Here is a 13,373-nt window from a genome sequence, read left to right as displayed (position 1 = left end):
TAAGTAATGTGAAGATGCAGGAGGCCAGGGGAGAGTTCGAAGGTCGTGAGTGGCAGAAGCATGTGTTGATGCTGAGTGTTTGGGTTCTTTGGAGTTGGGCCTTGGTTAGGTGTGTTGAGAAAAGCTGCTATTTTGAATGGGTATCTGTAGCCAGCGTCTTAACCTTCTTCATAGTCCCTGTAGAGTATATTTAACTCGTACTAGGAAGCCGATAAATATTTATTGGTGACAATGATGGCAAGAAACCCTTAAGTGTGATCTTTATTGTGGTTACTTCTCAAAGGTCTGTCAAGTTTTAATTTCTCTTTGACTTTCATTTCCCAACAGGATTGACAATTGCCAAACGCATCCAGATTTCTGATTTACCTCAGTTAGTTGCTGCTTTCCACAGTTTAGTGGGCTTGGCAGCTGTGCTTACTTGCATAGCTGAGTACATTGTCGAATATCCTCATTTTGCTACGGATGCAGCAGCAAATCTCACCAAGATTGTGGCCTACCTCGGTACTTACATCGGTGGCGTCACGTTCAGTGGGTCTCTTGTTGCCTATGGAAAATTGCAGGGTAAGTGATTCAACATTACATAAAAGTAAAAATCTATTGTTTAGGGGATTTAGGCGTATTTCAGTTTCAGAAAGTAGCTTAATAGTACAACCTATTAAGTGAAGAGTATTTGCATAGCACTCAGAAATATATAAAAGTTCTTTTTTCTCTCCATTAAGATGGCTTCCCTTTATTGATCCTTACAAATCTTGGAAAACTTTGAAGCTATTTCTTCTGCAGACAGCTAGTGGAGGAAACTAGTGCACAGAAATTTACACAGAAGGACTAGTTGACATTTGATAATACATATGAACAAAATACATTTTCATAATCCTTGGTTAGACATGCATGTGTAGAGTTCACAGAAATGAACTTTATACATTTTCCAGAATAGGAAAGAAACTTATCAAATAGATTTGTTTGATTAGTATACCATACTTATTTTGAAAACAAATACACATGTTAGGAGTCTAGCCTGGCAACTTTTGCGACTGCTAAAGCTAGTCATGAAAATAGAAGTGGAGGGAAGGAACCCCCACATAGGCTGCTTTCAGTGTTCTCATGAAAAAGTGAGTCTCTAGAGACACTAGCTTGTGATTTAAAAATCTGCTCTTGCCTCTCAGTATTCAAGTCCTTGAAATTAAGTCGGAAACCTCCACGAAACTTAAAAATCACGAAAGAACTTCACGCCTAAATCATTTTTGTCTCATGCTTTGTTTTTAGAAACAACTAGCAAACCAGGGCTCTTCTCCCTTGGGCTTAGTTGATGGAATCAAAAATGCTAATGTGCTAGGACTCTGTTTTGAAGTTTTAAATAAATAAAACTACACAACTTCTGTGTTGGTCATAAGGGGCAAAATCACTTTTCAAGATTCCATGACAAAGAGTAAAGAAATTGTTGGGTGACCAAAGTAGAGAAAAGAATCGTTAAGTTGAGCCATACTTTTCCAACTTCCATTAATATTTGTTATGTGTGAGAATTCTACTTTGCTTTTATGTTTCAGTATCTGGTGATAGAAGGTGACATTTTAAATGCCATGTTTTTATTCTGATTTTAAATTTTGGTAATTTAGGATTAAGTGACATACCCAATTGTGTGTGTGTGAGGGGGTTTCTTATGACATGTTCTGGGTTCTGACGACCATGCGCTTGTTCCTAGGTATCCTGAAATCTGCCCCGCTCCTGCTGCCTGGGAGGCACGCACTCAATGCGGGCTTGCTGGCTGCCAGCGTGGGTGGAGTTATTCCATTCATGATGGACCCCAGCTTTACAACTGGCATTACCTGTCTGGGCTCCGTGTCAGCTCTCTCTGCTATCATGGTAAGAAGTCAGAGAGGGAAAGCACATACTTAGTGAGGAACTGGGAATTTTTTGTTAGATTATGGTTTAATCATATTTCTATCTTTTCAAGACTCTTGGTGGAATAAACATGTTTTAAAATGATGTTCTGTGTTCGTCTTTTTAGAATCTAGAAAATATAGAAAAGTATAAGAAGAAAATCACTCTTTCTCTCCACTTAATTATTCCTTTCAAAGTTGTCAATTCCAAGTCAATTTTATTCATTAGGCACTTACTGTGTGACAAGCCCTACAAAATAGCGGTTTGAGGTTTACGCAGTAAGTTTCAGGTAGTCCCTGCCCGTTAGTTGCACTTACATTCATTGGAAGCTATGACACTAAATCAAATAATTATATAAAATAAAATGCAGTTGATAAACCCTGTGTGTTCAGAGGTTTAGTGAAGCCTTTCATGATAGGTTTGGTCCCCCTCTTCCTCTCTGATTTTGCATTTGGCATATTGATACATGCAGTATTATTTAGTTGTTTATATGTTATAATTTAGCATGTTATTGTATCAGTGTATGATGCTTTTTGCATACAGCTGTGTTATTCACTGATTGCTTCATGTTTATCTAGTCTAGTGTATACTTTGTAGACAAGGTTTGTGTGTTCAGTTTTTAAATATTCTTCAGTATTTAGCACAAAGTTAGACATACAGTAACTGCTTATCAAACACTTACTGGCTGCTTGATTCAGAAACACAAGATTTATAATGTTATCCCAAGAGTTAAGCAATGATTTCAACACAGAAACTTTAGAAGACTGAAAAGTAACTTAAAATTCTATTTTATTCTGGCGTATATAGCACTGATTTTTGTTTTATTGTAAAGAAGAGAAAAATAGTTTTGATATTTTTTATCTAATAAAACAGAAGAGGCAAAAAAAGGTCTCAAAATCAAACCTATAGCACAGAAATATAAAACTTCAAGAATTGTTGTTTTTGAGAAGAGGTGAATTTGATATTTAAAAGATACTTAATGGCTGTATGAGAATGTCTAAGAGAAAATATTTTGTGGACATTGTAATCGCTTTTGGATTAATTAAGTAATACCTGAATTGCGTTCACATTGTAACAACCTCAAAATATGTGGGAGTATATAGGGGAAAAAGGAAAAGTCTTTCTCCCTACCATCCTGTTTCCTTTCCTGTGTTTAGTGATTTTGGGTTGCATTGTGAACATTGTGAATGATGCATTATAGAGACTTTCAATTCTGTTGAATTACTCCAAAGAGTATTGATTATTGTTTTTTATTTATTTGTTTTTGGAGGCAGTTAACTTGACTGGATTCAAATTTCCAATTCTGGCTCCCCTATGATGGACGGCAGCTGAAATCTATTGTTATTTTATCCTTAACAGGGTTGCTTGGAGTCTGCCCATGTATGCCTAGTTCAAGAGTCAGCCAAAGATTTGGGCAGAGTTGATATACAGAATTTGGGACTTTCTTTCTCTAGCCTACTCCTTTGCAGAATTTCCCTTCTCGCTTTCCAGCTACCTTAGTCACCCTAAACCCTATCCTTGGATTTTCAAACTAAGAAGACTGAGGGCTTATATTTTAGTTTTAGCTGTTTCACTTGACATCAACAGTGGCCTGCCCTTAGGTGAATGCCATAAAAACTGGGAAATTCCCTCAGTGCTGTTACTTTTTTCCAAGTATAGACCCTCCTCCAATTTCTGCCTGCTTTTCATCAATGCCTTTTAGGGATTTAGGGATTTTTTTGCAGGGAGGTGGTTCGGTGATGACAGATGTTATATTGTGGGAAGGTTGGTCAGATCGGAGGCACTCGTCCTTACTAGCTGTGGAACTTATGTGTAAATATATTAATTGGAAAACCGGAATGATTTAAGAACTAAAATGTTGATGGTCAGAGGTTTTATTTTTTCTTTTATTAATTTGGAGTTCCGCTTTGGTTTTCACCCCAGGGTGTGACTTTGACAGCTGCTATCGGGGGTGCAGATATGCCAGTAGTCATCACTGTGCTGAACAGCTACTCAGGCTGGGCCCTGTGTGCGGAGGGCTTCCTGCTCAACAACAACCTGCTGACCATCGTGGGTGCACTCATCGGCTCCTCTGGTGCTATCCTGTCCTACATCATGTGTGTGGTAAGAAACACACGTTTGAAAGAAAAGCAGATGGTATTCCGAAAATAAGAATGTGTTTGTCATTTCGTTTATTTGCCGTAAAAATAACTATGTCAGTTTTTATTCTCTTCAGCAGAAATATCAGAGTGTTTTGTTTGAATAAATTTGCAAGACTGCTTTTAAAGTACCCAAGTATAGATAATTAGGAAGATTAAATATAAAGATAGAAATCTTTTAGGGGCCAGCCCGGTAGTGCAGCTGTTAAGTTTGCACGTTCCACTACTCAGTGGCTCGGGGTTCGCTGGTTCGGATCCCGGGTGTGGACGTGGCACCGCTTGGCATGCCATGCTGTGGTAGGCGTCCCACATATAAAGTGGAGGAAGATGGGCACGGATGTTAGCTCAAGGCCAGTCTTCCTCAGCAAAAAGAGGAGGACTGGCAGTAGTTAGCTCAGGGCTAATCTTCCTCAAAAAAAAAAAAATCTTTTGACTCCCTCCATCTGGAGATAAACTCTTAAGATTTTGATTTATTTCATATTTTTTTCTTTGGGTATTATATACCTGTGTATTTACTTGTCTGATCATATTGTACGCTTTTTTAATCTTACAAACTATATTCTTGCCATTTTCTTGTCATTAAATATGCTTTTTAATATTATTTTAACGGACTTAATACTAATCCATCATATGGGTATACAGAATTTATTTAAGTTTTTCCTAATGCTGTACTTTTTTAAGTTGTTTGACTTTCATTTCTCTTGTACGTGAACACGTGTTTGGCACTTCTGGTTTTTGTCTTAGGATTGATTTCTAGAAGTGAAAGGTTGTGCTCATTTTTATAGGCTCTTTCTACTTATTGCCGTATTGTTTCCGGAAAGCTTGCTCCAATTTACACTCCCACTGGTCATCTGTGAGGGTGCCTATCTCGAAGTTTTGTGGTCAGCATGATTTTTTAAAAAAAGAAAAGAAGAAATTAACAAGACAATACTTCCTAGCTTCCTTTTTGTTTTTAATTCTCTGCTTGATGGCAAGAAGATATCCTGCAAATAATTAAAGATTTAACTTTTTTAAGTTATGGATATTATTCTCTAAATAATAGTTTTGAATGATTTTCAAAAGACAGACATGAAACTGAGTGAAGTCAGAGTGTGACTTTACACTGATTAATAATTCAGGCAGAAAAAGGATACATACTCTACCTTCATTGTTTTATTACAATATTAAAAAAACCTTATTTGACAACTCAGAATTTCTCTTATGTTTTAATTGAAAATCTCATTGTAAGTTGAATGCCGAAGTGACCTTTTTATAATAAAAAGTTAGTTTTCTTTGTCCATATTGTAAAAGAAAGGTTTTGATAGCTCAAGTTTAAAAGAAGCTAAGAGATTTGAAGATGAAATCCCGCAAGTTGTCCTGGGAATTTGGAAAGGTGGAAGTTTGTGTCCCCTATTTGAAAAGTGTCAGGCTTTGGGGTTTTTTTTAAAAAAATTTTTATGAGGAAGAAAAAGTTTATTCCATTTTGTTAGAAATAGTTTTCTTTAAAAGTGAACTTCTAACCCCCTTAGTTTGACTTGGCTTCATTTGGTGAATTTGAATGACCAGCAGGGGGCAGCAGATTTTCATTAATGCTTAAACTTGCAGTTGGTCAAAATAACTGATTTTCAAATTAAGTGGGGGGATTTGAATTTTAACAAAGCTAGTGACATACTGATATGGGGATTGGGGGAAGACTTGGATCTGGTTCTTGGAGTGTCATCATGGGTCCCTTCTTGTCTTTATCATTTTTTTCTTACATGGTTTTCTTTAGGTTCTTGAATTTGTCAAGAGTATTTTCCAAATTTCTGTTTGTCTGTGTCTCTTTTATTTCTTCTCCTTTCCTTTCTTCATTTAGTTTCTTTTATTATTGTTAGTTAGATTAACTTTTATATTCTATAACAGTAACTAGAATAGGACTGTAAGAGGTACTTGTTGAAAGTACTCTTTTCTATGTGTCCTTCTGTAATTATATCTTCTTTCTCTTACATTTTTTTCTATTCTTTCATATTTCTTGATCCGTTTTCTCCAGTTTTTCCATTTCTTTGCTTTCTCTCTGTTTCCACTGCCTCAGGCATGCCATTTATTGTCAGCACCCTGAAGATATTTTTTTATTCCTATGCTGTATATAAGGCTGGCAAGGTATTCTTATGCTCTCTGAGACTATAAATATCATACTGGGTCAGATTGATGCTGTGTTTTTAATAGAAAATTGTATTAATTTGGATTCAAGGACAGTGGAAGCTTTAATTTTTTAAAAAATATTATTCAATTAAAAAATAAAACAATGTGGGAAATTTGGAAGAAAATGGAAAAGGATAAAAAAATAAAATCATCTATAATCGCATTACCACTTAACTGTTAACATTTAATATTCTAATTCTAGTCGTCTTTCATATGTACATTTAACTATATTCTATGTTTAATTTTCTAATAATTTTCTAACTAGTAGTTTTCTAACTAATACTTTTTAGTGTTTACATATTATTATATCACAGTGACATACCATAATTTATTTATCAAAGTTCATATCCTTTGTAGTTGTTTTTAACTTTGTGGGTTTTTTTGCTGCGAAGTATTCCTCTTTGTGCATCGTTGATTGTTTCCTTAGGTCAGATTTTTATAAGAACAATTACTGGGTCAAAAGGAGTAGGGTCTTTCTGTTGGCTGTTGATGTGGATAAACTGATTTCCACGAAGGCTTCTCCGGGCAAAGCTCCCCGCAGTGATGCGTGGAGGGCTCCTGTTACTGCACCCTCTCTACTCCTAGGTCTCGTTACAAAGCAAACAAGGCAACAACAAAAACAAGCCTGCCATATTTTTCAATTTTGAAGATAGAAATTTTCTTTTCTTCTAAATTTTCCTGACTTGTGGCTTTTCACACTAATCCTCACTGATTCTTAGCTTGTGCTTCTTTATTCTAAGGCGTTGTTTCTTCATGGCTGGTGCTTAGCAGCTCAGAGTGATTCATAATAATGATAACAATGAAATAACTGCTCGTGCTTGGGCACAGCACAGTACTGCGGGCATCATGCTGGATGCTCTGCAAATACCAGCTCGTCTAATCCCCACACTAATTCCGGTGGGAAATATTAAGCTCATTTTACAGGGAAGATATTTTAAGATGCAATTTATTATATGCCTTTGTGTGTGGAGCCTGACTTAACAACTGGCACATTCAAATGAGTATAATTGTTAAGTGAACGTTAGATGAATATTTTATTTGTTAACTCATTTCATATTTTGGAATAATTTCATATTTTGGAATACTTTCTGGCTAGTTTATGGTAGAACCTATGATATAAGACCATATATCAATATGTATTAATATTACTAGTGTGTTTACCTTCATTGTTTTATTATTTATTGAAGGAAACATGTACATCCAACCCAGCACGGAGATCTTTTATTATGTGAGAGGGAATGGAATGCACCTCAAGTGGCTAGTCAACAGTCCCTAAAATTGAATTTTTGTTCGAATAAAGAATTCTTTTGGATGTCCTCTGAGCCTAGTATGGAGGTTACACAATACTCAATACTATAAAAACTGGAAAATGTCAAGAGTGTCCAAACAGCCAACTCAGATGATTGATTTACTTTATATCCAGATGTCATATAGACATTAACGTATGATTTGTGTGATTTATGATTTACAGTTCATCTGCTTGAGATAGTGTTCAGATTGCCAGGGAAATAGAGGGCTTGCAAAAATGGAGCAGCATTTTCCTACCACATTTCTGATTTTTGCACTCTGCTGCTTGTTTCCAAATGAAAATGGAACGGAATAAAGTGGATCACAGCCAAACCAAAATAATTTTTTCTTTGCTTTGCAATCAATTAATTAGCACCAACAAGTATTGAAATGAGAGATGCTAGTAAATGGTATATGTGTTGTTATTGCTTTGGTTTTGTCTATTTTATGACCTTTCCTTTGTTTTCAGATTTGTTTCTTACAGGTTTCTTGGAATTGTGTGAATTAAAAGTCTCTTTAATGTAGCATACAATTTTCATTCTGGGACTTAGTAACTAAAAGGAACAGTCTTGGACAGTGTTGCGAATACTTTGTCCTGGAAGCTGGGAACTCTTCAATCTGTGGATCAGTTGTCACAGGATAGTCTCATTAACCAGTTAAGCAAGCCGAAAAAAAAAAAAAAGAAAAGAAAAAAGGAAACAAACAAAGCCCTAAACCCTAAATGTTTGTTGAAAATATGATGTTGCAATGGTAAATTGAGAGATGAAAAATAATTTAGTTTTTAAGAGACTGTTAAGATGGAATTAGCTTAATGATGCTATAGTTGTGGATATGTATTGAACAGGTTGTTAAGCTACTGTGTGGTTCCCTTTTTTCTCCCTGAGATGCCATCAGAAGTGGGTACATATTGGTTAAATGTCCATAGAAATTCTTCCTTCTCCTCGTTCAGTTTTATAGGAAGAAAAGAGTGGTTCCTTTTAAGCCAAGTTAGAATAAAGTGGTTCTCTCCCTCTGCATCTGTCTCTGTGTCATGTGCCTCTGTCGTCTGTCCCTCTGTCGGGCTCTGTGATGCAGCTGATGGAGCCTCTCTGTACGTGTCACTCTCTTCTTTTAAGTTATCTATGACAGAAAGCTCTTTGTGTATGACATAGTCCTTTGAATCAGTTTTTAAGGGCAAAAATTTCCTAGAGCATATTGCTGGTAGTTTAATTTCAGAATCCTATAATTCAAAGGATTTATCAAAATCAACAAATGTTGGATGTTTGGGAAGTCTCAGGTATGGCTGTTTGGATTTTCATTAAACCTTGGATTTAAGTATAGAAGGTTGTGTTAATAATTTAAAACTTCATGTCAGATTGGGACTATGAACTTAATTAAAAGCATTAATTTTTCTCTGACTCTCTTATCCATCAATAATATACATAAAGGTATTTTGGGCTTTGTTTTATATGGAGTAATCTTAGACAAATTTACCAGACTTTGGGTTCTATAAAATGTGAATGTTATGTCTGATAAATGAACTCAGGTCAAAAGAACAATTAAATTCTGAGAACATTTTGATCCATCATCTTTGAAACTTATGTTATTGATATGCTGCCTGTAGTCAAGCGTTGCTTTCTGCTCATCCTCTCTGCTCCTTCCCTCCCAGCCTTTACCTCTGACCCACTCCAGCAGTATATGTATGTCACTTCTAAAGTAGTAGCAGGCTGGGCTACTTTTGGATGTGTGGTCATGTTTTTCTTTTTCCTGATGTGTTACTTATCACTGAAAATTTCCAGGTGCTTTTTGGTCTTTAATAATAAAAAGTATTGTCTTTTCTTTAAAAGTAATAGATTGACACATATAGCTTTTAAATGGTATAAACAACAGGTCAATGATATGTTTATTAAGCCCTTAAAATAGGGTTTAATAGGGGCGGGCCTGGGGGCATAGTGGTTAACTTTGAATGCTCTGCTTCAGTGGCCCAAAGTTTGTGGGTTTGGATCCTGGGCGTAGACCTGCATTCACTCATCAAGCAATGCTGTAGTGGCATCCCACATACAAAATAGAGAAAGATTGGCACAGATGGTAGCTTGGGGCCAGTCTTCCTCACCACAAAAAAAAACGAAAAGGAAAAGATTTAATAATTTTTTTTGATAAATGAACTGTTTTCAAAACCAGATTAGTTCTTGTCACATATTTCAGTTTTGGCGTTTGTTTGGCACATTGTTGGATGATTGTAAATGAGCATGCAATGAGAAGTGCCTTCCTCTTATTCTTTCCTGGGATTATTTTTCTCATTTATAGGATGAATGTAAATTTTAATGAAACAGTATATAAACTTACTCATCTACCTTTTTGGAAGTGAAACATTTTAGGAGACTAATGATGAATCCAGTCACTTCTATTCTAGCTCCGTGGAGCTGTCATTGATTATAAAATAAAGGATATGGGTCCCTATCCTTTGATTCCTCCCTATTGCCTTGACAGCTTGGAGCTGGTGGCTGAATTCACCTGAGAGATCTGTAGAGTCACCTTGTAAAATTTCTTACAGCTGTCATTCTCTTTTATTCTGGTGAAATACATGTAAATATCACGGTAGAACTTCCTTAACCAGTACACAGACAATACTAACTCGATCTGAATTTTTCATTGGTTTCTTAATGTCACTGGTAGTTTTCCATTACGTTTTTTAAGAAGATTTACTTTTCCTGAAAGTACATCAGTGTGTAGTGGATTTTATAGAAAAAAAATAGATGTGATTTCCCAGATGTCTTCTTATTGTTTATATTTTTGAAATAATTTTCAGAAGCTGGATCAAATTTATTTGGTTAAAATGTTTTAGATGATCAAATAAACTTCTTTAAATGATTCTGAATATCCTATTCACAAGATGCATACCATTTTCAAAAAGTTACGTGGATTAGACTCTTACAGCTGATCATTTTGCTCTCCAGGCGATGAATCGCTCCCTGGCTAATGTGATTCTTGGAGGCTATGGTACCACTTCAACAGCTGGTGGAAAACCTATGGAAATTTCTGGCACACACACGGAGATCAACCTTGACAATGCAATTGACATGATTCGAGAAGCTAATAGCATTATTATTACTCCAGGTAAAAAACCAAAAAAGGCAAACAACCGATCATAGCTGTTGTAATTGATTATGTGAAAACAATTTCTTATAGTGGGAAAAAATCGAATTGGAATGTCTTCATTTTTAAAAACATAATGGAAACTTACAAACAACCCTATGATGACTAAGTGGAAAATATTGAGAATTCTTGGCTTAGGTTAACATTTTGGGGATCACGTAGAGATTCTACAATTCGATGTAGTGGGTTCCAGCCATGTCTTTCAGTGATTGTATACAAATGTTCGAATCATCTTTGAGTCTGGGTTATTTTTTTCTCATTGATGAAGTTTGGGCCTATCGTCAGGATTAAAGTAGATGTAGTATATGAAAGTGTCCAGCTCACTCATTAGACTTGGTAAATGTTCATCTCTTCCTTTTCAAAAGTAAATATTTAAAAAATTATTGAGAATTATGTGGTTTCCAACAAGATGAGGTAACATGGCCTAGTAGAAAGCACTTGGTTTGGGCGTCACAGCACCTCAATTTTGATCATAATTTTGCCTCTGACAATTAGCATGACGTTGACCAAGTCATTTAATCTCTCCAGCACTGACTTTCCTAATTTTCCAAGGTGTGGCCCAGTTCTTCTTTACTCTTATCACTGAATGCTGTGATATTACAGGCAATACACTAGTTTCGAAGTAGGATTTTAACTATCATACTTATCATAGGAATTTTGTCTAAAGAAAATCTATTGATTAGACCTTGGGTAGTTTGCTGGTTGATTTTATACTAAGATGTAAATAACAAACATCAGCAGAATTGAATGCTCAGGTGGAAGCCCTCTCCACTGAGCATAATATCATTTTCTAGAGGCATTTGAGACACATGGGTTTGGGTTTTTGGTTGTCTCAAAGATGGGGCTGCTATTGTCAGCTAGTGTGTGGGAGCAGAGAAACGAAATATGCTGTAATGCAGGGGACATTTCTGCATATTGAATTATCCCAGCCAAGTGGTATTGGTGTTACTTGTTGAGAAACACTATGCTGGAGTGTAAAGGTACAAGGATGTAAAGGACACACTCTTTTCCCTTTAGGCATATTCCATCTAGTGAAGAAGTCAGACCTATAAATAATGTGAAGTGGGTTGTGATAAGGGCTAAACTGGACTGGGTAGATAATTTTTCTACCATGGGGAATCTAAGAAGGATTGTCAGGAAGTGAGGATTTGTTTCGGGCCTTAGGGGATGGATGGTGTTGGGGGTAGGGGAAGGCAGAGGGAATAGCTTGAGCAGAGACTTGGTATTTGGGAAAATCGGGGGTAGAAAAGTGGGGAAGATGTGAGATTATTATACAAGGAGAATCGACAGAATGTCAGTGTTAAAGGAGAAGGAAGATGACTGAAGTCTTTGGTCATACCTGTAATAACATCGGAAATGTGTGATTTTTTTGGCAAAGTGGGAAAATTTCAAGTTCTTTTTTGGAGACTTTAAGTTTGAGGTGGAGATGGGATGATGGGCAATGCTGTGCTGGAGCTCAAATGATAGGCCGAGTGTGGAGACAGATCGGGAGTCATCGGGTGGCTGTTGAAGCATTTTCCAGGGAGAGTGTGAGGGGCAAAGTTAAATCCCAGGGGGCGAAGAGAAGAAGCTCTATTCTAGGAAATCAAGCAAGAATAGCAACAAAGTTAGGAGGGAACCAGAGGACTGCAGTGTTACCAAGGCCAAGTGGGAAGACAGTTTGAAAACATTTACGCGAGAGACAGAGAGTGCGAGAGTGCGGGCGCACGCAAGCACGTGTGTGGTGTGTGGGGAGGGGCCCCAGCAGTGTGAGCTACTGCAGAAGGTGGAGGAGGGAACATTAGATTTTGAACTTGAAATTTAGGCCAAGATTTTAAAAAGTCTGTAAGTTTGCTTTCACTTCTAGTCCTATTAAATGATTGCTCTTTTTGGCATAAAAATATGCTTCAGTCAAAGAAAGAAATTATAATTCATAAAATTTTGAAATAAAAACCACATTCTTCTGTGTTCTTAATGTTCCTCATAGGCTACGGTCTCTGTGCAGCCAAAGCTCAGTACCCCATCGCTGATTTGGTAAAGATGCTCTCGGAACAGGGCAAAAAAGTCAGGTGAGTGCTTGCTGTGAGTGACCTGTAGTGTGTGGGTGAGAGAAAAGGAGAAGAGATGACTTTTTTTAGATGTCTATTTTTTTCTTTCTTTTTTTTTTTTTTTGTGAAGAAGATTTTCCCTGAGCTAACATCTGTGCCAATCTTCCTCTGCTTTGTATGTGGGATACCTCCACGGTATGGCTGATGAGCAGTGTGTAGGTCTGTACCTGGGAGCCAAACCCACGAACCCTGGGCCACTGAAATGGAACGCGTGGAACTTTAACCACTTGGCCACAAGGTTGGCTCTTTTAGATGATTATTTCTTAAAGTGCAGTTTTACATATATAATACTAGGTAAAGAAACTAAGTTGTCAAAACTCTCTTCTAGCCTTGGTCCTACTACCTAGTTTTTGCTGTCTCTATGTAATAGCATCAAACCTCAATATAGGCTGATTTTAGAAAGGGAAATTTTATTATACTAAATTCCAGGATGTTTATTAATGGGGAAACACAGAAGTCCTCTTTCTCTGGTTTAATTTGGGGAAGGAGGTCAAGCAAAGCATTTGAACCATATCAAGTTGTGTCTTTTTGGTTTCTATTGTTCACACTAAAGAAAAACATCTCAAATGAGAGGTCTTTGAAGAATGAGTCTCTGTGGTGAACCTGTGGCCTGGTTAAGGTTTGACTGGTTTAGCTGTCACACTGTCAGGGTGGAAAAGACTGCTGAAGGTTTTCTTTGTCTGAAGCC

General features: G+C 36.7%; 1 protein-coding gene across 4 annotated transcripts in view; it reads left to right on the top strand.

Moving 5' to 3' along the window:
* The window catches only part of NNT (nicotinamide nucleotide transhydrogenase), an 81,589-nt gene that overhangs the window by 48,558 nt on the left and 19,658 nt on the right, over window positions 1-13,373 (top strand). For all 4 annotated transcript variants that reach the window (XM_044779354.2, XM_014831494.3, XM_014831478.3 and 1 more), the window contains exons 15-19: window positions 328-561; window positions 1,700-1,860; window positions 3,802-3,981; window positions 10,400-10,559; window positions 12,565-12,646. In XM_044779354.2, the coding sequence (XP_044635289.1) occupies window positions 328-561; window positions 1,700-1,860; window positions 3,802-3,981; window positions 10,400-10,559; window positions 12,565-12,646 (817 nt within the window). The remainder of the gene's footprint in view (window positions 1-327; window positions 562-1,699; window positions 1,861-3,801; window positions 3,982-10,399; window positions 10,560-12,564; window positions 12,647-13,373) is intronic.

The sequence above is a fragment of the Equus asinus genome, chromosome 10, assembly GCF_041296235.1.
Source record: "Equus asinus isolate D_3611 breed Donkey chromosome 10, EquAss-T2T_v2, whole genome shotgun sequence".
Lineage (NCBI taxonomy): Eukaryota > Metazoa > Chordata > Mammalia > Perissodactyla > Equidae > Equus > Equus asinus.
Note: the sequence above shows the minus strand (reverse complement) of the source record. Positions and strands in the feature narration are given on the sequence as shown.